The sequence below is a fragment of the Thunnus albacares genome, chromosome 7 (assembly GCF_914725855.1).
Source record: "Thunnus albacares chromosome 7, fThuAlb1.1, whole genome shotgun sequence".
NCBI lineage: Eukaryota > Metazoa > Chordata > Actinopteri > Scombriformes > Scombridae > Thunnus > Thunnus albacares.
The window spans coordinates 21,227,770-21,251,232 of NC_058112.1; the positions used below are offsets into that span (position 1 = coordinate 21,227,770).

A 23,463-nucleotide genomic window follows, 5' to 3' on the forward strand; every position below is an offset into this window, starting at 1 on the left:
CAGGACTTGATCCCAGCTTGCTTAGCAAGAAGATCAAGTTTATTCTTTCAAACCATTTGCTTGTTTGTATTGCTTAAACTTAATAAGAGCACTGCTGCTCAGCAATCTCACAGAGCTTTTCACAAGGGCTTGAAACTCTTTCAGCTGCTTTTGTCTAAAAACTAAGCTGGGGGAAAGTTTATTGTTGTGATGCATTGTTATTCTCAAGTTTTAGTTTCTGCAAGCTAAATTTAACACTGTTGTGTTGTGGAAACAGTGGGTGCAGAAACGCATTCAAAACTCTTAAAACTTGGGACATGTTTTAGGCAAAGACTGGCAAAAAAAGTTGCCAAACACCACGGTTCTTTAAAATGTGAGAGTGGCTAAAGAAATAAAGAAAATGCCCACATTTTAACACATAGATCACCGTGCAGCAGTTTGAACATGAATGTTTCCTGTAGTCACACAACAATACCAGCAGGGAAAAGTGTGATAGTGAGCGTCAGTCCAGCTGCGCGCTCACACTATAGCCATTTTCCTGTTGACTCCGCTCTCCGCCACGTTGGATCCTCTACGTGTGTGTGTGTGTGTCGCATTCTCCTCCTGCGCACCACCAGCGTTATGTTTGTGATGAGGCGGGAAATGGCGTCCACACAGACATGGTTGATCCGTGACTAGCTACCGAGCGACAGACACAGCTGGCAGCACCGAGCACGGCCCGACCTCTATCGGTGGCCGTCACGGTCGCGGCCGAGAGCTGACAACGCTGCGGCAAGTTTCGAAGAGCTTCCTTGATATAGTCGGTGAGTAACGAACAACGTCAACATGTAAACAAAAAAAAAAAGGTTTGTCCCCCCGGATAGCCCGTCCGCTGCTAACTAGCGGCTAACGTTAGCCAGCGAAGGGGGCGTAGTCTAATGGCTGGAAATAGTTATGGAAGTGAACAAAATGACGCGCTAGCCAGAGCATAGCAAGCAGATATGTTGCTATTGTTTATGGGTGAAATGGCGACCAGTTTGCATGTCAAACACAGACGTGGTAACGGGTACACATGTGAGATATGCTGTGGGAGCTGAAGTGAAAAATGTCACGGCCTTCGTGTGTTGTTAGCCTGGAAGCTAACTGTAGCTTCTAACGTCAGCAACGGAACCAACTGACGGCATCTGGTTTCCGTTGAGATTAATACTAATTGATAGCAGATAAAATAAGGCGACAAGTGTCAGCTGTGGTCGCATAGACGGATAGTCTCGTCCGACCATGTGTGGGACACTAGTATCAAACCAGTGGTGGATGTACGTTGGGTTTTTAATTAAGATAGCTGAATATCAGCAGCTGGCTAACGTTAGCGATAGCTGACGTCGTTGGTGTTAATACAGCCTGTATGATGTTACATAACGACAGTCAGCGGTGCTGTTATGTTATCAGATCTGATTTAGAAACCTTTAAGTTAGCTGCAACATAACATTAAGTGACTAAACATACACATAGACGGCGTTTACACGAAACACCAGCTTAAATTAAACATATTAAAGGCTTCGACTTTCCGATTTAACTGCATGTTTATCCCATACACCGCCCACTCCATTGACATACATTGGATGACAGAACATAAGCTCTTAACTTTGTTTATAATCTTGTTAAGTGACCGTGACAACCAAAGATGAAACAGGAGTTGATCTTAACTGATCAGCTGATCCTCACATTCAGGCGGTAAAACTAGCTGCTCGCCTTTCTGTGCTAATTTCATTGAATTGATTGAGACAGTGTTGATATCACTGTGATCACAATGTGAGAGACTGTTGTCATCAGCTGCATCGCTTAACCCTGTTATCTTATTTCCCTGTTGCTCACAGCTTGATATCTTTAAAGAAGTATTACATTAGATTTAAAAAAAAAAAAAAATCCATAAATCATAATCACACAAGACCAGATTGCTAAAAGATTGCTCTCGGGCTATAAAGACGCTGACAACATCTATAAATATAATTTCTCGTCAATAGAGGCAGAATCAGGAACTGAAAAGTTGAAAACATAAATAGATGATAACATGATGACATAAAATGGGAACTTCTGTCTTTGCAGTGTTGAAGTCATGAGAGTAGCTCAAACCAAAAGGTGTCAAAGTTACACCAAGTGTAATTTCAATCTGTAAAATGTCCTGCTCAGTACAAAATATCTTGGTCACGATACTTAGTAATCAAATTGAAACGATCCTTATTAAAAAAATCTTTGTTTATGTTTTGTGTTTATGTAAGATATATACATTATTGGTCCATTTTTTGTTATCAGATTTGAAAAACACCGGTATCAGACTAGTTGGGCTGTACTCAAGAGATGTTCAGCTACAAACATAATAATTTCATTAATTTCTGTGCATACTGCAACTGTTTGCCATTAAACATTGTAAAAGAAATGAAGATTAAGACAATTACATTTTAAGATTTAATTAGTTGACACCTTCAGACACAGGCAGTGCAGTAAAGAAGCTCCCACACCAACACAATCAATCCACACTTAATGCTTTGTGTCAAACCAGTGAAATGACACTAAATACTCATGCAAAGCTTGCCGTTTTGAACTTCTGTTTTCTGTCTGTAAATGATAAAATGTGTGAATATTTCCACATCAGTGAATTTGACAAGCCAGCCTTAAAGTCTTCTGTCACTTGATGAGTCTCATCACCAGCGCAGACACAAATGTGAATGATCACTAGGTGGTCCACTGCAGGAGAGAAGTCCTTAGGTGTAAATCGCATTTTTCCTTGATGTTGTCATAGCATATTTCTAATTAAGCAGTTTAATTGGTTTGTACCACTTATTAAATAAACCAACCAAACTTTCCAAAACATCTATTTGAGTTACCAATGACATATTATTGCACAAGAACATATTTCATCCATTAAAGACAAATTGTGTTCAAGTTACATGATAAATGAGTCACTTCACTCACAATTCCCAATGTACTGCACAGGACTGGGTATCAAACTACTTTTTGGTACGGATGGCAAGCTGTCAAAAAAACTGTCACGAACCAACACCTGCAATCTTGTGGTCAGATTTGAGGAATGTATTGTTTTCATTATTATATTAAACTTTCTACACTTCTTTTTTTTTTTTTTTCTTCCCTCGTCAGCTTCTTCTATGTGACGTTGGAGCATGATGAGGCTGAGAGTGCGTAAAGCTCCTCAGCAGCCGAACGTAGGCCGTCGAACCCACCCGTCCCAGGCCAAACGGAAACACTGTGAAGTGGAACCATCCCCGGTGAGAGGTCGAGGCAAAATGCAGAAGAATGAAACAGGCCTGCTCTCCACTATTAAGAAATTCATCCGTGGAAATGCTGTCAAGGTGGGCTTCAGGATTCACGGCTGCTGTTTCACTATTTTATTTTGCTTTATTTAGCTGCTTTAACATAATAATGCACTACAGGTGCACATACACTTATTTTCTTCAGCAGTGCCTTAGCTGCATTTTGTTCTGTTAATGTGAAAAGGAGTCTTGTACATAACAGCAAATAGTGTTTAAGAGACTTAACATAAAGTCTCAACACAGCCAATATGGTTTCCTACTGGCTTTTTATTCAGTTTCTGTTGACATCCTCTATTTTAATTCTGGCAGCTGATATAAATGTAAAGAAAAATAGCCAACTGTGAAACCACATACTGTATGTTTATTTGATGAACACCAAAAAGTAGTTTAACTCATGAGCATTTCTCTAAAAAGCATACTTTATCCCCACTTAGGAAATTATTCTGCTTTCTCTGTAGCACCTTCCAGACATGCACCTCGTTATGTAAATGTGTTGGCAATTTAACTTTTTGGTCTGAATAAGAGGATGTGGAACCAAAAAAATGAATAATAAGTCACTTGAAGTACTCATGACTGCAATCTTATTAGGTCAAATGTTCGTAACATTTCCGTAACACTTCAACATGACACAAGTCAGAATTAACTGCCATCACATTAACGTAAAGGCTGCAGCAGCACGAGGTAAAACATGCACAGAGAGAAATTAAACACGTCTCGTTACCTTTCCTCTAGAAATTTTTCACTCAGTTATCATCTACTATGTACAGAAGAAAATTAAAGTGGTTGTTATTCAGTGTGGTGATATATGGCAGCTCGTTGACTGTTAAAGTTGGCATCATCTCAATCACTTCTTTTGTCCACTAATATACATGCTTTTTAATTCAGGACATATCACTGATACTCAGATATTTTGTTACTTTGGAAGATGTGTTTCAAGTCCATCCATTCAGTTCATGTTCTCACAAATTGAAGGGTTTTGCAAAATTTCTAAAATGAATATGTCCTTTTAAATGTGGACTGGTGTCATGATTTAATTGCTGTTATGAAAATATGCCTCTATAAGGATTTTACTCATTTTACAAGACTACTAATTCTATTTATCATCATAATAATTTGCAAATTTTCAGATTTTAAAAGAACAAAAACCTACTGAAAAGCTTCAATGATGTGTGTAACCTTGAGTGTCTCTTTATCTGTGTTTTTATTTTCATCAGGTGGAGCAGGATATCCCTGCCAAGAGAAGTCGTATTGATTGTAATTCTGAAAGCGATCTTATTACTTCAACACCACAGACTAGAGGCCTTTCCAACAAAACAGTCTCCAGAGTTTGCCGGAAAACTCCAAATAAAGGTACATCTTAACCAATATGAAGTGTTGTAAAAGAAATGTCTCATCTCATAAAGGAAAACTTCTGCCTTTTCCAGGTTACATATTTATTTTTAAATCAATACTGATGACATTAGTGACCAGGAAATTATATGTGTGTCTGTGTGAGTATATTTCTGTTTGCTCTTTGTAGATGTTTTCTTTATAAGTTTTATTATTAACGAGTCGTTGTCCTCTCTTAGACACAATGACATGCAACAGTAAACCCATGAAACCAAACGGTAAACTAGAGGCTCCCGTCGAGGCAGCGAGCAGCCCACCACGCACCACCCTGCTTGGAACCATCTTCTCTCCAGTCTTCAACTTTTTCTCACCAGCAACTAAGACTGGTAAAACAAAAAAAAGATACTTTGATATTTGACATCTAAAATGGATCATTTAGGATTGATTTAAATCATTGGTTAAGCATCATGTAGGTTGTTTTAGAGGCAACCTTTGATATGTGACTAAAAGTATTTGTAATCCGTCTTTTCAGCCACTCCTGGCTCAGACTCTCCCGGCCAAGCAATGGAGGCAGAGGAAATCATGAAGCAGCTGGACATTGAGCAGGCGGAAGAAATGCCAAGCAGCACTCTTACATCCACAGAGGGCATCACTCCATGTCACACTGCCCCAGTCTTACCACAGAGGCTTCAGATAGGCTCTGATACAACCATAGAAGAAGGGGAGATTGTCACTGAAACTGACATGCCCCCGTTAACAGGTACGACTGGTCTAACCTGAAACCTCATTTCATTCTGTAAACAATGTGATAATTTCTTTGTTGACAGAAGTATAAGCAAGGACAGATTATGTAACTGTTAGTTCAGGTATTTGTTTTTTTTTTTCAGTGCAAGCAATTCAGATCTGAGCCAAAAACTTACTGTAAACAACTTACAGCATTTGTTTTAACCTGCTTGGGTGTCCAGATGGGTTATTTTATTAGGATATTCAAATAAAACAAATATTTTTTGGGGACAAGCAGATTTATGAGCATCACAGCCTTGTTAGAAACCTACACCTATCCCAGTTTTTACAGCATAACAGCAAAACTATCAACATATTTGTTTCCAGATTCTCTGCTTAATAATGAATAATTCCTCCAAATGATAATGTTTTTTTCCTTCTTTCTGTCTCCATCAGCTCCCGGTAGTATGCCAGATGGCAGTTACCCGCACACGTTACCTTCAGCCCCTCCAGAGACTTCATACGATGAGGACTGGGAAGTTTTTGATCCGTAAGTAGATCGAACTTCTAACGATAAGAGCAAATTTACTGATGAGCTGTTAAGTAAAATAACAAGAGCGTAAATCGATACTGAGATGAATAACTGAACAGCACATCTTCAGGGCAAAAAGTTTTGTTGCTTGTTGTTACAGTGCTGCAAATTTGACAACACACACTGCTTGTGATCAGAAGTGTTATCCGACTCCACTTGAAATCACATCCAAGGTGACATTGTGTGTTGGCGTGTGAACAGGGCTTGCTGCAATTTGAAACTTTCAACCACTAGATGGCAGCAAAAGCACAATGTTCAGCCTGTGTATTACATGTGACTCCATGTTTACACCACTGCTGTATTTCATTGGACTTAACACTGTGTTTACTGATTGACACTGACAAGACTCACAGCATATAGTACATCTTTAGATCTTTACAGGACGCTGTAGGATTAAAAAGGGATTTTCTGTTCATTAAACAGTGAAAACATGCAAATTATACATACTTATCAGTCACTCTTCACCAAGAAGCACCAACACTTTGTTTGTTTAGTGTCTTTGTTTAGTTTCTTTCTTAAATGAGAATATTTTTATGGCTTCTCTGCTTTAAGGTACTTCTTCATCAAGCACGTGCCTCCGCTGACAGAAGAGCAGTTAACACGCAAACCAGCGTTACCTTTAAAAACACGCAGCACGCCAGAGTTTTCCCTCGTCTTGGATCTGGTGAGCAATGAAACATCTCTTGTGTTGTATCTTATATTGTAAAGTAAATTTTCATGTTGATTTTCCTCTTCTTCTGTTTTCAGGATGAAACTCTGGTTCACTGTAGTTTGAATGAGCTAGAAGATGCCGCTCTGACATTCCCTGTACTCTTTCAGGATGTAATATACCAGGTACTAATTGTTAATTATCATTATCTCATTGAAATGTCTCCTCTTGTTGTTGCTGTGATTAAATTTCTCCTGTTTGTTTGTTTAATCTTAAGGTTTATGTTCGGTTGAGGCCCTTTTTCCGAGAGTTTCTTGAGCGCATGTCTCAAATGTATGAGGTAAGATGTTCATTTCTATGTGAGTGTTTATATCTTGACCTGTTGTCAGTTTATATATTACTCATCTATTGCTATCCTATAATATTTCAGATTATCCTCTTCACGGCTTCGAAGAAAGTGTACGCCGACAAGTTGCTCAACATCCTGGATCCCAAAAAACAGTTGGTCAGGTCAGTGAAAACATGAGACTCTGAGGAAGCTTTTATAACAAATGACAAGTTTATTGCAGTGTGTCTGTGGGATGGTATGTGTGCAGTGAGTTAGACGTACTGATAAGGATGAAATAGGTGAAAGGAGTCATGTCGATCAGTAGCCTTATTTAACACTCAGCCTGTAACCTGTACTGTATGAAGATTTTCCAAGCGACGAAGGGCTCTGGCTCGACTCTGCCCTCCTTTTTTAATTCATCTCACTGATAAATGGTGAATGTCAATACACCACCTCCGCTACTTAACAACATGCCACCCAAATTTCCTGCATGCTTTGTGGCATTTTGTGTAATGGATGCAGAGTTTGTTCTTTAGTGGGTTAGAAACAGTTAATTTGATAATTTGATATAAATTCCTCCTTCCACACCCATCATTTCTGATCCGGTCCACCGCACCTCATACTTATTTATTTTGTTAAGATCTTCAGCCACAGATACAGTATGTAAAATGGTCTGGTTGGACGCAGCAGTAACTTCCTCTTCCCTCTGTGATGGGAATGATCAAGAGGAAGAACCCGCTTTGCTAATGAATAGCAAACATTCACTATTTATCTGCTTGCGTAGGCCGCTTTGAACATTTTTCCTGTCAGTATGTTTGTACTTGAATTACTGGTCACTTAACATATTTTGTTGTGCAACTGCACTTTTGCATTTAAAGCAAAAATCTGTTATGTCACAGGCACAGGTAATAAAATAAATGATGACTGAATTTCAGTTAGCAGCTTCAGTTTCAGGGTCCTGGTGTTGTGCTGCTGCATCAGGACTTACAGGGACGCTATTGTTAATGTTGTTAGTAATACCTGTGCTTTTCCTGCTTTGTCAAAAATCAAAAATGTTTATTGTGTTTTTATTCCACTATATTCATTGAATCACTGAACCTGTGGGTGGGGATTTAACCAGGCAACTTTCCACACTTCCCTTTCTGTAAGGCTGTGTTCAGACAGATTGTTGATGTGTTCATCAATGCTGTGGAAAAAAAACAAAAAGCAGCCCCCTCATTCATTTGAATACAGCCGTTGTGTAGGCACAGGTACCAACACAGTGGGCAATTAAATGCAGGAACATCCACAAAAAAGATGAAACAGGCTCAACTTTTGCTGCAATACAAAGCAACATCTGGCAAGATGATGCGGTGGCCAATGAGATGCTTTCAAAAAACATTCCTGCCAGATAACTTTGTAAAGAGACTGAATTTCTACCATTTTTCTTGAGATCATCACAACAAAAGATAAAATAATTGCTGTTGTGATAACTTTCCAGAATTGTAAAATCTTTCTATGTTATAGTATAATGGTGTTCAGGGTTTTGGCACCTTCACACTCAAGGATTTGTCACTCAAACTAGACACCAGTGCTTAAAGCAGCACTTTTTTTAGTTTAGTTTTGTTTTTAACACGTACTAAGGCTTATTAGCTTTGCCAATTAATTTAGGTTTGTAGTTGCTTTGTAGTTTCAATTGTCAGGGGTATATCTCATGAACTTGAGAAGATGTTTTAATTGAGGAGCATTTGTTCCTTCTGTGTTTTTCAGACACAGGCTATTTCGGGAGCACTGTGTGTGTGTTCAAGGAAACTATATTAAAGACCTCAACATTCTCGGACGGGATCTTTCCAAGACGATAATAATTGACAACTCACCCCAAGCCTTTGCCTACCAGGTAAAACATAAATTCAAAAGTAAACCTCAAGTGTTTATATTAATGTTGCGGTGATGCTCATCAAAGCTTTTTGTGTCGTTTTCAGCTTTCCAATGGAATCCCAATCGAGAGCTGGTTTGTGGACAGAAATGACAATGAGCTTCTAAAGCTTGTTCCTTTCCTCGAGAAGCTCGTGGAGCTGGTAGGTATTTTAACTGAAAACGTTTGCTTCTTGACACAGAGTCACAAAGTCGGTTTTTGGGCAGCTCTGAAATAATTCTACCTTTTCTGTCTCTTTCCTTTTTTTAATCACAGAATGAAGATGTCAGACCGCACATCCGAGAGCGGTTTCGTTTGCACGACCTCTTGCCTCCAGATTGAGGATCTCATGTTCTTTCAGTTCAAGATGGTATCAAAATTGGAAAAATACTGACCCCCCCAGAAGGATATATTCAATGGATCTCTCTTTGCAAACATTGCCATTATTATTATTGTTATTATTGTTATTATTTTTTTAAATCATGCAAAAAATTTGAAAGCTACGTTTGAGTGAAAAGCCCTGGATGTTTTTATGCATACACGCTCAAACTAGACTCAGAACAAACAGAGCTGCTCGCTGCAGCAGGGTCTTCACTCTTTGCTCGCTTCTTCTAAGTGCGACCTTGAAGACGGCCTCCTGGAAGGTATTTTGTCTTTTAACAACCATTTTGGATTGACAAAACTGAATGTCATGCAGTGTTGGATGATATGGACCTTGTTGGCTTCAGCCTGACCTCGAACGACCAGTCAAACCTGTATAATATTCACTCTATTTACTTGTAAATATATGTACATAATGTTTTTTTTTCTTTTTTCTCTTTGAGGTTTTTAAGTCATTTTATTTTCAGATTTTAGTATGTATTCTTTTGATTCAGTTGCTTTTATAAAAACCAACAAAATGTTAGTGTGTTCTGTTTGAAGTTGCTGATAAACAGCTGCTTTTCTGTTGTATGCCTGCATTATTCCTGTGATGCTTTACTCCATTACATGCAGTTGTCTGTAATAAGGTGCGGTTTTAAAAATGTATCTTTGGGAGGAAAATGTTTCTAAAACGATATTTTAAAGCTCTGTAATGTAAGCTAGAATAGGGTCTCAGCTGAATACAAAAGCCATAATGGCCGAATAATAATTTTGGAGATTTGTATTTGAGAGTCCATTTCGACACCTTGATCGTCCTCTTTGATGAGGGGCGGGGCGGGGGTTTCAGGCATCTTGCACTTTGACATCCAGCCCTTTGTAAGTTGATGTAAAATCTTGTCACTTTTCTACACAGGTGTGTATCACCTCGGTTTGTTATGTGGGGGTAAAAAAAAAAAAAAAAAAAAGAAAGGAAAAAAAGAAATTGTAGCACCAGCAAATTGCCAACATGTTTGCTTTGAAATCTTGTTTTCCAAGACGTCTTATATGTGGGATCTTTATGATGTAGGAGTCACAAGTTTTATTGACTATTGAATGATCACTCCTGTTGTATTCAGTGTTACTCAATGGTTTCCTTGAAAATAAATACATTTTATACGACTCAAAGCTTCCTGCTAATAATTTAAATACATCATCTTGGATATTTTATGTGTTTTTTTTTATAGATTTAATGGTGAAAATTCATGGTAATATTGGTCACTGGTGGTTTGTAATGTAGTCTAGTTTAAACAATGTAGTACACACACATACAAGAGAAACCTCTCAGAGGATTTAATGTAGTACAACAGAGGTAATCAAGCGAATATTACACTATAATAGACAGCTGATGTATTTTCCTACTTTAAAGTTTCTCTGTGTTTCATTACCCTCCATTACACAATTTATTATTATTTATTGTTGGTTTCTTTTATAAGTATCTCCGAAAAGCTGTAACATATTTTAAGGTAAAGGGTCTCAAATACAGATTAAAAATGAACTCTCCCTATATAATTTTTTTATCAAAGATTTTCTGAAATAATCTGTGAACATCCAGTGAGTCTTATAATCAAGTTGCTGTCAAAACCTATAAAGATTAACAGTGAGAACAACTGCATATTAGTGGATCTCCTTGAGAGGTTTCACTGAGATCTGAGTATTGAGGGATCCACCAGTAACATCCTTTACATAAATGTTTTTATCTTAAGGATCAGCAGAAGCATTTTCACTGATAGACGACACAGAGGTTCCACTTAATCACTGGAGAGTTTTCTCTTGTTGGGATGAGCCAAAGATTCTTCCATGTTTGTGAGTCTAGAAGCATTTTAACCTTTTTATTTTTTGTTAGGGTCCTAAGTTTCTTTTCAAATTGAAACATTACAAATGATGTGAGAAAAAAGTTATGTTAGGTTAGGTTAAATTAAGGTAATGTTTCTTTACAGTGTCTCTGGTAATACTGAGTCACTCTTCTCATTTGCATCTGAGTGCAAACTGAATAATTTCAAAGTACTTTTTGTTCCTGCCTCATTTTGGAGAACAAAATTCTTTCATGATGTACCAGCAGAGTGAATACTGTATATATAGTTTTATTTATAGTAGCTACACTTTAAAACCATGACAAACACATAATACAAAGGACTGCAACATCCTTCATGAAACTCATTACCTTTGGAGACCCAGTTAAAAAAAAAAAAAACATCCTGGATGAATTGCTGTGTCAGAGCCTTCAGTGTGTCTGTGATGGTTGCACTGATATGTTAAATAGACAGATGGAGAAACATATCCAACCGTAACCACACACATAACTGTAAAATATACTGAATACTTTAAAAACACTGAGATGATTTAGATATTTTAAAGTACCAAAGTAATGATCACCTGTAGTGTTGAAAGTTGAGTAAAAACACGCTGTTTCCTAATAAAGTAACTGAATATGTAATTATTATTACTCCAAATTAGCTATTTAACTCTCATCCTACCAACACATTTAACATACAAGGACTACTGACTGGGGACCCCAAGAATGAACTACTGTAAGAAACAACCATCATAGCAAATGTTAACTTATTTCTTCTCAAAACATTATTAGTCATGTAATTAAAGTCTTCTGAAAAAACCCCAGATTATTATTATTAAAGTTTAGGAAACTTAAAGTTAATTTGCATATTGTGTAAAATGAAAATATATACTTTTCTTAAATACAAATTGCAGCTTTTAGCCCAAGTATGATCTTTCTACAAAGTCTTCAAAATGACTGACAGAGTGCTCCTACTCCCCCCGATAGTGTGTGATACTTTAAATTAGGACCCATAGCAAACATGAACTCAATACATAGTTCCATCTATTAAAACTGCAGAGGCAGAACTGGGTGCTTTTGATTGGGGTCCCCCAGGACCCAAGTACATTGGTATTTTTAAAAGTTGGTAGGATTAAAGTTAAAGGTAAAATCAGTTAAATTATTTTACAGTTTGACTTGTATTACACAAAACTGTTTCCTGGAACAGTACAGCTGTATATTTTGCCATTTTTATGAACATTATAAGTGGAACTGAATAATAATCCTACAGTAAGTCAGTATGTAAACAAAGGCACACGTGGTTCAACTGCTTCTTTCATGTGCACCGCTGCAATCTCGGATTAAGACTTTGAGGAGTAAAATATATTTGAGAAGATATGAATGCGTCTATTTAACGCCTCTCTAATGTAAAAACCCACAACATACAGTACACTGATGTCAGTGACTGTAATAAACCAGATTTTATTTATCTGATGTATTTACCTCTTTTGTGTTTTCTGTGTTTTTAAGCAGGACATTTCCTAATACTGTAATATTACCAATTGTAAGTGCTGCCACTTTGGAATATTATTTTTGTCTCAGCTGCTGTAGACTTTTTTTTTTTTTTACCTTGTTTTGTGATCTTGAATAAGCTAATAATACTGTAATGTGACTACCTTAAAATCAATTAAAAATAATTCAAATACTTCAGTTTGTCTCGTTACACTCTTCAGCTGTTTGGCTCCTTATTAAGAAGAAGCCAGATCAAAAGAAATTAATGGCATTGAAACCTTCAGATATCCAGCCACAGGTGGCATATTTTATTGTTATGTACACAATAAGAGTTTTTATTCAGATGTGCAACTTATGTCCTGATCAGATAACCTGCTGATGTCTTAATCCTTTTGTTCTTTCAAGAAATAGGTCATTACCTGATTGTAGGCGCGCACTGAATTGCTCCTCCCAGAGGTCATGTGACTCCAAATACAAAGGGGGCCAGTCTTTCCACCTTCATCAGACTTATCTAACAGTGTTCATTAAAAAAAAAAAAAAATCACACTGTTGATAGCGTAAAGATAAGATGTGGGGATAATTAACTGTGTATTTAGACTAAATCCACCCAGTGCGGCGCCCCCCTGCCCTTATCTATTGGCTGCTGGTGGGGGTGGAGGTTGAGGCTCATAAACCATCAAGCCTTGCTGGTGTGTTATCCTGGGGGCTTACTTATATAAAAGGTGCTGACAGGTGCTCTCACCCCATGATAACATTAGGTTGATCAACTCAAGTATCAAGGATGTGGATGTTGTTCTTCTTGAGTGCTGCGCTGGGGGCGTTGGGGTCAGTGACACAGCCCGCCAGAGCAGCTCAGCAGCTTCAGACCCTTCACTGCCCGCCCTGTGAGCAGATACACTGTTCCTCCCAGCGGGCGCTGAAGCTCCAGTGCAAAGGTGGTGTCACGACAGGTGTCTGTGGCTGCTGCCCTGTATGTGCCAAAACAGAGGGGGAGACCTGTGGAGGGATGTGGGACTATCTGGGGAACTGTGACGAGGGGCTGGTGTGTGTTTACGAGGACGCAGCAAATGACAAACCAGACGAAGAGCGCAAAGGGATCTGCAGAGCAGGTGAGCTTCTCAAATCAATTCAAAAAAAGATGCAGCAATGTCTGAATTTTGCATCAAATAACAGTCAATAATATAGACTCAAAATACAAGTTTGGAGCCCTGATATAAGTCATCAGAGGTGGAAGAAGTATTCATATCCTTTACTTACAAAGAAATAGCAATACTCAATATGAAAATACTCATTACAAGTACACGTCCTGCAGTCAAAATGTGTTTCAAATAAAAGTACATACGTATTGTGAGAGAAAAGTACTTTAAGCATCAAAAGATCCGAAACTACACATGTGAAATAAATATACTGGGGTAAAAAGTACAACATTTCCCTCCATAAAATTGAAATAAACACATCTTATAATTGAAAACAGTACTTAGTTATATGGTGCCAATGTAGTAAATTTTGTTTATGAGCTGTGAGAACTGATAGTGTGTCAAGGCTTCCTTTGATTCAAAGGGTTTCTGCTGTGAGTTAAGCCATAATTACACCTCTTATCTCTATGGTGAAAAGACTTGTCACTGTTATTGATACAGTATCAGTTGTAGTATGAGATTAGAGAATTTTATGTTTTGTTGCTGCTCAGGAAAAAAATGTAAATAATACATTTAACATATATTCAATACCTTGTAAAATGCACTTCTTTTGGATTGTCATTCAGTGTTAAAATGTGTTTTGTGCAGTGATTGAACCCCTGGATCCAGAGAGCTGTCAGCCAGAGTGCACCAAGGAATACTGTCAGGCCAACCCCTCTGAAATCTGCTCTGCCAGGTGACTGAATGAAAATGTCCTCGATAAAACCTTCTTAATGTCTTTTCATGCTGCATTTTTAACAGGAATCTGAATTTTCTGATCTGTAGGTTTGTGTCTCTGGAGAAGAAAACGTGCCAGGGCTCCTGCCAGCACACCTCCTGTTCAAGCTGTTTGCTGCTGAGGCCTCCATCGTGCCCTCAGACCTGCGCCTCCTCGGATTCTGCCTGTCTACGCCGCTTTGGGAAATGTGTGCACAATCACCTGTCAGCACCTCCAAGTCCTGTGTGCAACCAGAACCTCAAGGTAAGAGGGGCTTTAGAAAAGCATTTCTAAAGTATTTACTATACTGTACTGCCTCAAATGCTTCATCCATTAATCCGTCACTGTGTCCTTTTCTCTTTAGAGTCATCCTGAGGGGCATTATGTGTGTTTGGTCCCGGACTGTCCGAACTCCACGAAGTGATTCCTTGTGAGAAGAAAACCCAGAGGAAATGTTAAATAGGTCATGTAGGAAAATGGAGAAAGGCAGCTATCACTTAACTTTGTGCATACCTGGAAAATATTGTATCCAGCAATCATATTTTGTATACATTGTAAATCTGAATAAAAATGTGAAATTTAAATTGTGAGATGTAAAATTTCATGTCATAATGTATTTCATTTTAATAAAGTTGATGTGATCAGTATTGTGCACAAAATCCATTTGCTTTGAAGAGTAAACATACAGTATGTATGCTGATGAATTCTTTCATCACAATGAACCTGAGGGTAAAAGATAACAAGACTAAGAGTCTACAGTCATGATAGCAGCTTTGTGAGTCTGTACTTTGAGCTAAATGCTAAAAACATCAAGGCAACATGCTCTCAGTATCAATACTAGCATGCTGATGTTTTGCAGGTATAATGTTTATCGTGTTAGCGTGCCAACATTCGCAGAATAGCACTAAACACGTACATATTTAGTCATAAACCAGTTCGTTCATCATTTTGGACCTGATGATGGAGCTAGAAGAAAAGTCAAGGGAGCATCAAAGATATTACAATTCATTTGGAGAATGACTTGAATGTCTGAAGCAAATTTCATGGCAATACGTCCAATAGTTATTGAGTCATTTTTACCCAAAACCTTAGCTGTGAGCCTCATGGTGGTGCTAAAGGAAAAGTCAGGTGATCATCAAAGTCATCTAATAACCATGAACGTTTGTACAAAATCTTGTGCCAATCCATCAAGTAGATGTTGAAATATTTCACAGATTAAGCGAAGTCTTTGATCTGATGATGGTGTTTCAGGAATAGTTGTAAAGTCATATCACTAAACAATAAAAGTTTCAACCTCATGGTGGTGCCTGAGAAAAAGTCAGATGAGTACCAAAGTGAGATGGCTTCGTCCTCTGGGGAACATGAATATATGTAAAAACTTTCATGTGAATCCATCCAGTAGTTGTTGAGATATTTCAGTTTAGACCAAAGTGTTGGACGGACATATCCATCGTCATCCAACATCAGCTTTTCACTGGAGATTATAGAGGTTTTCTGCTGACAATTATCACACTGTTTGTGGTGGGACTCAATTGATGCCACATTGTAACATAAAGAGTAGTGAACAGGTGATTATAATTAATCAAGCATGTACTACCATGATGCTTTGCACATGACCTGCAGTGTCAGATACTGCTTTACTGTTTTTCTGTCATCTGAATCTTCTACAAAGAAATCCTGATATAGTGAATTTGAAACTATGACTGACTGAACCACTTTGGAAACAACACTTGAAGAATAAGAAGAAACTATTTTTAAAATTTTTTAAAAAAGGAGGTAGGATAATGGGAGTAAAACAATATCGTGAATGACAGTCAAATCAGTACCACGTGTCTTCTCTGGTTTCTGCTTTCAGGAGTTTTTCTGGTTCACATGAAAATGTCTTGAGTCCCCTCTGACATCGCTGCCCCCGACAGTCGATGGTTATTGAATAACAGACAGTTTATGAGGCAGCAATAATGAAGCCTGTACAGAAAGGGAATAAAGTGTGGACCAACAATGGGCAGTTTGTTCTGTGTCCTTCAAATGTGAGCCGTTTCTGAAGAAGAAGCCGTTTATCTGGAGGATTTCGCAAGATGGGGGCAGTTTTTATACCAAAACAAAGGCCTGGGTTTTCTTTCATCTTCTCTCTGAACTTGTCAGTCAGTTGCATCACTTTAGAAGAGCGATATCTAAATAATATCTGGTGTTTAATGAGACACAAGAGAGGATTGTGCAGCTCCCTTTTCAACTTGTTTCTAAAGGCAGTGAGCAAAACTGATCGATAAGAATCAGTGTCAAGCAGTTTTGTACAAGCAGTTATGCTTAAGAGCAAGAGAAGTGAATTAAATCATTGACTTCTCTTTTTAAATAAAAGGTTTACTTCTTTTTTTCCAAATCTGGCTATAATATGCACTTTGGATATAGATGTACATACCAGAAAATATCTACTGAATGCTACAACTTGTGTCACAGCTTCTAAATTCAGTACTCCATCATTTCAGTAATAATTAGTCCTTTTACAATGTTGGTCAAATTGCAAAAAAGACGTTTTTTCTTTCACTTCTAGATTTCTTGTGCTTTCAACTGTGGCTACACATCAACATATCGGGTGTCTATTAGAGCAGCAGGATGTGTCATCAAAGCAGGCCGCCTCTGTTATCAATCCCATATATCCTTCTCACTTTTTTTAACTGATAAAAACAGCGGATATCAAAGGACTGTCTGCATGCCAGCTGTAATAAATGTGGAGGAGACCTATGTTAAAGTTTGAATATATGTGCATGAACAACACAAAACCTGAGAACAATAGAGTGTGTGATGTTGAAGGGATCATGAATCAACCGTTAGTTTATTTAGATTTGTAAGTCAACTTCAGGACAAACTAACTTCACTCAAACCCATAAAAGATTTTTCAGCCAAATTTAAAATCAACAAAGAATCATTTTTATTAGTGTCAAAAAATGATAACAAATTTTAAGAACTCGTTGCTTTTGTGACGTTCTTAAGCTCACCTTCTCGACTGCTATAATAGTATAAAAGCATATCCTAAATTATCATAAATTAGGTTGTCCTTCCTACAACCCATTTACTCTATATTAGAATCACCAGAATGGCCAACTCATGTATTTCTCCTTCATCAAACCTAACTTTTATGTTAAATACCATAAAGTTACACTTAAATCACGAGTTATAAAAAGTCCTTACTCGTTAATTTCCCAAAAACTCAGAAATACAAAAGTATACCATTAAAAAGCAAGCATTTAAAGAGGAACATTGTCATTATTGCCTGATCAACAGACTGTCCATCAGGTACCAGTTACACTAATCACCCAGCATGATCAGTTAATGTGCTAGAAAGACATTACAAACAAACAAAAAAAAAAGACGTCTCAATGTTGTCCCAATCACTCATACTTATTTAAACAAGATTATTTTTAATGTAAAGTTCTTTCTTTTCCCCCTTTGGGTAATAAAACTGTCCTCAGACGACTAAAACCACACAGCAACAGAGTTTATCTACAAAATGATGACGATGTTTACTAAACCATACAATTACAGTTGAAAGATTGCATTACATCTTTAAAATGAAAAATGTCTCATTGCACATTTCAATGAAATTAACACATAGCTGCTATTTGAAAAGGTACTGTATGTTATCTTGATATAACAGTAATTATAACTATTTGTACAAATTAAGAAAGGAAAGATAGTCGAGAGAAAACAGTATAAAAAGGTGCATAAAATCGCTGCTCAGGCCTCCAGTCAGTCTCTGATCAGGAAGGCACAGTGGATAAACATCCAGGCCGTCTGTCCCGCTGTCTTGTCACCTGAATAGCCTGTTCCAAAAGGATATGAAGGTGGTGGAGTTGAAGGCACCGATAAATATGAGTAGCAGAAGATAGAGACTCATCATGAGAGCAAAATGGTGTCTGAGGAGCCAGGAGGTGCTGCGGGAATGTCTGGAGAGGAAAAACACAAAACCAGAACGATGACCAACCCAAACTAACTCATTCACCTTCCTAAAACACAGCAGGCCAAGATTTTAGTCTGATATCTGGTATATTCTAGCAATATTACAGTTTGTTTTTTAAAGTTATTTATCTATTTCTTTAAGCTTCTAGGAAGCTATACTTCAACTGTTTTCTTTTTCCATTTGGCTCTATTTGTTGTAAAGCGGCAACAAAACTTTAAGACTGTTTTTTTCTACTAAAAGCCAAAAAAAAACATCTTATTTGTAAAACTATGAATAATTACCTATAAAAGAATCAATTTAAATGTCCCTGGTTCAAATCTGGTCAGGGACAATTGTTACATGTAATCCAGATTCTCTCCCCTCCCTCATTTCCTGTCAGCTCTCTACTGCCTTCTATCCAATAAAGGCAGAAAATGCCCAAAAATAACGGGAAGCATCTGTATCAATAAGCACTATTGCTATATGTATAAGCATCCCTGTACTTCACTATATCACACTAAGCTCAGCACGCCAGTGAAAGTGAAGTTATACCTTGTAAAGCTTGTGTGGAGTTATAAACATTCACACAAATATTCTTTTTTATATAAACTTTGCTTTTTACTTGTACATACTTTCTGTATATTTGTATCATTCGCCCAAAGTGGAGATTCTTACCTGGACAGGTGCCTCCTCTGAGAGTAAACAAGCAGGTACTTGACTCGCAAAAGCTGATTGTTGGTAACCACAAAGTACTTCTGCGGTACGTCACCTCCTTCACTGTTTTTTGCCCTCGAGCGCTGCCGGTCAATGATTTCAGAGTCTGAAATGGGATATAAGTGGGTGATTATATTATGCAGCGATTTAAACATCAGTGTTACTGGATTCATATTCTGTGTGAACAGGGTGACACATGGTTAACGCACCTTTTTTCTTCACCTGGCACTTTACATCTGGGTGATCAATGACTTCACATAAGGCAACACAGCTGAGCAGTGGACCCAGGAGACTTTCTCGCCAACCGCTGCTGTGGGGACTGTAAAGAACAGCCATGCTGAGGTCACTGGTGAGGTAGGTCCCCTCTCCAAACACTGAGTTCTGCACACGACATGCAAAAAAAGGAAACCAGATCGACTAGATGTAAGTTTCCATATCAATTAGAAACAACTGGTATAAACAGTAGAAGAATCACCAATCTTTAACAAACTGGATAATATCTCATGAAATATATTGTATAATAAAGGCCTACAAGGGAGCATTCTAGTATTTTCCACAATATTGAAACAGCCTGTCATTGCCACAGAAGAGGTGAAGCTGTGACGACTGCACCGACCTTGTTGAGGTGACAGTGCAGCCCGTTGTGAATGATTGAGTGAAAGTTCTCCAGGCGGCTCCCGTGGAATGCATAGAAGACGTCTCTGCCTGCTCTCGTTCTCTCAAACCTCGCATTCATCTGGTCACAGTACTCCAGCTCAAACAGGAAGTCTGGCACAGGCGCAGAAACTCCTTCATTTTCCATCAAGTTACAAAGTTTGGCATACTGGTGAGGATCCGAGAAGCACAGCGTGAGCAAATAAGGAAGCGGTTAAAGACGCTGTGGTTTATATATTTACACTTGTCATGACCTACCTCGTCTTTCTGTAGGGTCTTCACAGCAAAGCTCTTTGAAGAGAGAATCCAGTGCGCGAGAGCCAGATGATGATCTCCCTCTCCAGGTCGCAGTCTCACCAACTCTCTCACACCAGGAAAAGAGTTCACATCTGCCAGCTAGACAAAAAAAAAAGGTTGTTTTCCCTTTTAAAGTATGTAAAACCTTATTGTCTTTGCACCATGTGTCAGTTTGACACTGAGTTGTTATCATCTCTTCATCAATGCCACCATCACAGATTCTTGTGTTACAACTGACCATATAAGTTATTCTACACGACCAAATGAAATGTTTTGAACACCTTCTTACACCATTTTATCATTTCTGATCAAACATTAGAGACACACACATTGTAAATAACCTACAATTAAAGTTTACTGTATGTGTAAGAAATGTATAAAAGCTGATGCTTCCCATGATAAATGATGAGTGACTTTAAAGGTCCTACCAAAGACATAAATCTTTGTTTTTAAAGGTGTACTATGCAGGATTTGTTGGTTAGTGTTTGTAAGCACACAGCACAAGTTGGCCCCTCCCCTCTGGCTTGACATGCGAGAGAGAGAATGAAGACAGTGAGTGGCGCTGGTGAGAACAAAGCCGTGAATCAGATAAATAAAATGTTATTTTCTGACACGGTGGTTACATTCTGAAGCACAAATAAACACACCCACACCTCTGCACAACCCTATTGGAAAGTGTTGCATCGCTGGATTTTGTGTGAATGCAGAGCTTCATCTTGTCCACTGTGGCTTCTTTGCTCTGCGTGTGTGTAGCTCAACTCCACCCTTGGTCAAGGAGACACACAGACCAACACGCGCCCAGAAGCATCCCGAACACAGTAAAATAATAAGAATATACAGGCAGAGGGTAGAGTCTCTGTAGTGTTGTGATACCAGACAATCAGAGATCTCCCCACCTACCGATTGTCTGGGGATTTCTCAATGCACGGTAATTGCTTGTACAGCGGTGAGAACGGCTGCTAACAAACCTACGCCCCTTACATTGTGTGACGGGCACACCTTACCAAAAATGATGCTCTCCCCTCATTCTCCTCCATAGTGAACTGAATGTCACTGCCCTGATATGAAGGGCTGCCCTGAAGACTTTGGATTGGTTCTGCAATGCACAATTTTTTTTTTTTAACTCTCAAATTGTTTCCACTCAGTTTTAACAACAAAAGCTGGGAGATTGTTCTCAGTCTCTAGATGAGTGAAGTGTTTAGAGACTGACTTGTGAGTCTATGATCTCTGTAGATAAATACACCACCTCACACTTCTAGTGGGTCATAAGTGATGATTGAGAGGGATTACTTTTGTATGAGTCTATACATTGTTTTTTTTTAAGGAAAATCCTGCATAGTATGTCTTTAAGTACCTGCTAACTGAAGAGATCTCAAATCTTTATAGGACTCCTATTATGTGCTTTATTAAATGTATCTGTAGCATTTTGGTTGTAAACAAACTGTTATGTTTGATGTGCTTGCAACATCTCTCACCAAAGGCATTTTTAATATCTTCTCGAACATTTTCTGCCTCTTAAACCATTTGCAAAGTCATGTTTATTGTTTTTAATCTGCATCATTTATACTGGTATGCAGTCTTGTTCTTCACCTCTTTAACTGACACAACGCTACCTTTCACAGCACATTACTGCCACCAAGTGTATGTACATCATGTGTACATGCACGCTCATGATGAATGAATGTGTGTACTTTCTAAAGACGTAAAAAGTCACAATTTTTTTCTCAATTCACTTACTGCCTGTGTTGTATAGTTATAATATCAAGAATTAGAGTACTTAAAAGGACTTCAGTGCTTGACATGTAAGCATAAATTCTACAACATAAGGTATTCAAAAGTTTTTGACTGTCACTACACTGTATCTCTTACCAGCTCCTCAAAGTCTTTAGTGTCACCACTTATGTATCTGGGAGGGAAGGGTCGAAGCAAAGAGTCCCTCTTGTAGTTCTGTGCAGCAGCAACAAACAGGCTGCAGCGGAGGTCTGCTGCTACTGGGTCTCTGTGCAGACAGGAGCACACTAGCTCTCTGACCGCTTCAGGTGGGAGCGGTGGCTGCATTCCCAGCACTGCAGACAAAGGTGATAAGATTAGACAAAAGTGAAGCACAGCCAAAAATTAAGTTAGGTGTTAACAGAAGACAGGCACCTCTACACAGTTGTGAAACAGCTGAGTACTTCCATCAGAATCAGTTTCCCTCTATTTCCCAGACCATTTCATTGAGGATTGAAAGTAATGAGTATTTTCAATATCAATTAATCTGCTATTTTGATAATACATTAATTGTTTTGAGTCATTTTTTTAAGAAGGAAATGTCCAAATTCCCTTCTTCTGTTCTCCCAAAGTCCAAAAACTAAGAACAGATTTGTGTATCAGATTTGTTTGTTTTTTCTCCTTTTCTCTCCCATTAATCATCTCATGACCCCTCAGATTTATCTGGTGACCCTTTGGAGGTAAGACTTAGACTAAACTAGCTAACTGTATATAAAGTAGTTCAAACTAGCTCCACCTCCAGCAGCTATGACAGTAACATGCTGCTTACACACTGATGCTTCAGTATTAATAATCTAATAATGTCATATACTCTATAATATTCTATCAGTCAGAGGGGCCAAACCACTACGTTTACTTTAATACTTGAACTACATTTTACTGTTAACACTACGATTTTTCATGCAGGACTTTCACTTGTAATGGAGTATTTTCACATTGCTTTGTTTCCTTAGGTAAACGACCTGGATACTTCTTGCACCACTGATGTTATTTGATCTTCTATGGTTAACGTCAAAAACAAAAACTGACACCCCAACACGAGAAGTCCCACTTGTGTGCAACGTTGTGTGCTCACGAATAGCTAATGTTATTTCATTTAAAGCTACTGTTTAGTTCCTGTATTTGGTTAGTTACGAATGCAAATCCTGTTGACTAAGACAGGAAGCTACGTTCACATTAGCTAACGTTAGCTAACGGAGCTACAACAAACGAACAGCTGCTAACATAGCTATCGCCAAGTTATTAATGATAAATGCAACACTGTCGGCTCACGGTGTGACCCTGAAGGTATTAGGACTACAGTTCTGTAGCAAAAGGGCCTATTTCACATGACAGACAGAAGTTTCATATGATTATTTGCCTTTACCTTCAGTTGTGCTCAACTCATAACACTACAGGAAGAGCTAACGGTGCCTCCAGGCGCTGCTGCCTTCAAGTGCTGTCAGAATCACGAAATGTAAGCAAATGGACACGTAGGAATTACAACTTTAAAACTCGCAATAATGTTCATGTTTCCAAAGCAGCCGAAACGAGCATATATATAAGGGAATAGGAAAGTGTGGAAGCCATATAAATAAATTATAGGCAACTACCTTTGGTGAAAAACGTCAGTACATTTTCAGTGTGCATTATATCTGCTTTTCCATTCTGAGCCCTGAATTAGACATTGAACGCAGCATTCCAGTCATGTAAGTTTCGACAGCGGACACAACATAGCACT

The 23,463-nt window shown here is 38.3% G+C and overlaps 3 protein-coding genes across 3 annotated transcripts; 2 read left to right on the forward strand and 1 right to left on the reverse strand.

Moving 5' to 3' along the window:
- The first annotated feature begins 457 nt into the window (after positions 1-457).
- Positions 458-10,317, forward strand: ctdspl2a (CTD (carboxy-terminal domain, RNA polymerase II, polypeptide A) small phosphatase like 2a). The gene is made up of 13 exons (XM_044356284.1): positions 458-782; positions 3,112-3,323; positions 4,499-4,634; positions 4,853-4,999; positions 5,146-5,373; positions 5,793-5,886; positions 6,481-6,592; positions 6,676-6,762; positions 6,855-6,917; positions 7,008-7,087; positions 8,655-8,781; positions 8,867-8,962; positions 9,076-10,317. The coding sequence occupies exons 2-13, from the start codon at positions 3,135-3,137 to the stop codon at positions 9,139-9,141; spliced, it is 1,425 nt and encodes a 474-aa protein (XP_044212219.1). The 5' UTR covers positions 458-782; positions 3,112-3,134; the 3' UTR covers positions 9,142-10,317.
- A 2,689-nt stretch (positions 10,318-13,006) lies between these two features.
- Positions 13,007-14,933, forward strand: si:ch73-330k17.3 (IGFBP domain-containing protein). The gene is made up of 4 exons (XM_044357869.1): positions 13,007-13,590; positions 14,266-14,353; positions 14,443-14,638; positions 14,739-14,933. The coding sequence occupies exons 1-4, from the start codon at positions 13,263-13,265 to the stop codon at positions 14,796-14,798; spliced, it is 672 nt and encodes a 223-aa protein (XP_044213804.1). The 5' UTR covers positions 13,007-13,262; the 3' UTR covers positions 14,799-14,933.
- Positions 14,934-17,276: 2,343 nt separating this feature from the next.
- parp16 (poly (ADP-ribose) polymerase family, member 16) lies at positions 17,277-23,190 on the reverse strand. Its single transcript, XM_044357176.1, has 7 exons — positions 23,110-23,190; positions 21,843-22,039; positions 19,935-20,072; positions 19,639-19,845; positions 19,232-19,403; positions 18,984-19,128; positions 17,277-18,315 (listed from the first exon to the last, which is right to left on the reverse strand). Exons 2-7 carry the CDS (start codon positions 22,029-22,031, stop codon positions 18,180-18,182), a joined length of 987 nt encoding a protein of 328 aa, XP_044213111.1. The 5' UTR covers positions 22,032-22,039; positions 23,110-23,190; the 3' UTR covers positions 17,277-18,179.
- Positions 23,191-23,463: the final 273 nt, after the last annotated feature.